The following is an 819-nucleotide window of genomic DNA, read 5'->3' as shown; positions in this document are numbered from 1 at the left end:
CGCCTCGCCTGCTCCTCACCTGAGGTCTCGTCGGCCCCGTCGTGGTTGGAGTTGAGCTCCTTTTTACTGACTTTGGCCGCCGGCGCCGACATGGTGCTGCTCCGCGGTCGGGGGGGGGAGCGGGGAGGGGGAGAGAAGGGAAGGCGAAGGGGGCGGGCAGCGGCTTCCCCTCACGCCACACGCGCGGGCGCTCGCTCGGTCCGGCCGCCTCCTCCCGGCGCTCGCTAGCTCGCTCGCTCCCTCGCTCGCTCGCTCTCCCTCCCCCTGGCTCGCGCGCGCTGCCCTCGCGGCCTGACGACGAGGGAGGGGCTGGGGCGGCGTGCCGGGCCCCGGCCCGGGCTCCTGCTTACGGAGGGGAGGCGGCGGCGGGCGGGCGGGCAGGCGGCTCGGCTCCCTCACTCACGCTCCGCGGTCCAGCTCGCTGCTCGCTCTCCCCGAGTCGCCTCCTCCTCCACCTCCTCCTCCTCACGGCGAGGGGGGGGGGGGCGGCGGCAGGGCGCAGGCGCGCCAGGCCCCGCGCGTACGCCCCGCCCCCGGCCGGAGAGGCTCGCGCCGCGTCGCCATTGGCTAGGGTGCCGGGACGAGGGGGCGGAGCCGCGGCGAGGAGACACAGGGCCTGGCCGAGAGGCGGGAGGAAGGAACGCCGCGACGTACGGGGCCGGCCCCCCGCGCCGCTCTCCCCTCCCCCGCTTTCCCCTTCTCCAGCCCGACCCGGGACATTTGCGCGCTACGGGCGCGCGGCGGCCCAAGGGGCGGGGCCTTGCCGGGCTGCGTGCTGGCCCCCCCCCCCGGCAGGCGCGTCACGTGGTGGCGGAGCGG

The 819-nt window shown here is 77.9% G+C and overlaps 1 protein-coding gene across 1 annotated transcript in view; it reads right to left on the bottom strand.

Annotated features, from left to right (window-relative positions):
- Window positions 1-444, bottom strand: part of SET (SET nuclear proto-oncogene) — a 6,931-nt gene extending 6,487 nt beyond the window's left edge. The window contains exon 1 of the mRNA XM_040482549.1: window positions 20-444. Coding sequence (XP_040338483.1) covers window positions 20-92 — 73 coding nt within the window. The 5' untranslated portion in view covers window positions 93-444. The remainder of the gene's footprint in view (window positions 1-19) is intronic.
- Between the last annotated feature and the right edge of the window lie 375 nt (window positions 445-819).

Source organism: Herpailurus yagouaroundi, unplaced genomic scaffold, assembly GCF_014898765.1.
Source record: "Herpailurus yagouaroundi ecotype Mexico unplaced genomic scaffold, PumYag 160, whole genome shotgun sequence".
Classification (NCBI taxonomy): Eukaryota; Metazoa; Chordata; class Mammalia; order Carnivora; family Felidae; genus Herpailurus; species Herpailurus yagouaroundi.
Note: the sequence above shows the minus strand (reverse complement) of the source record. Positions and strands in the feature narration are given on the sequence as shown.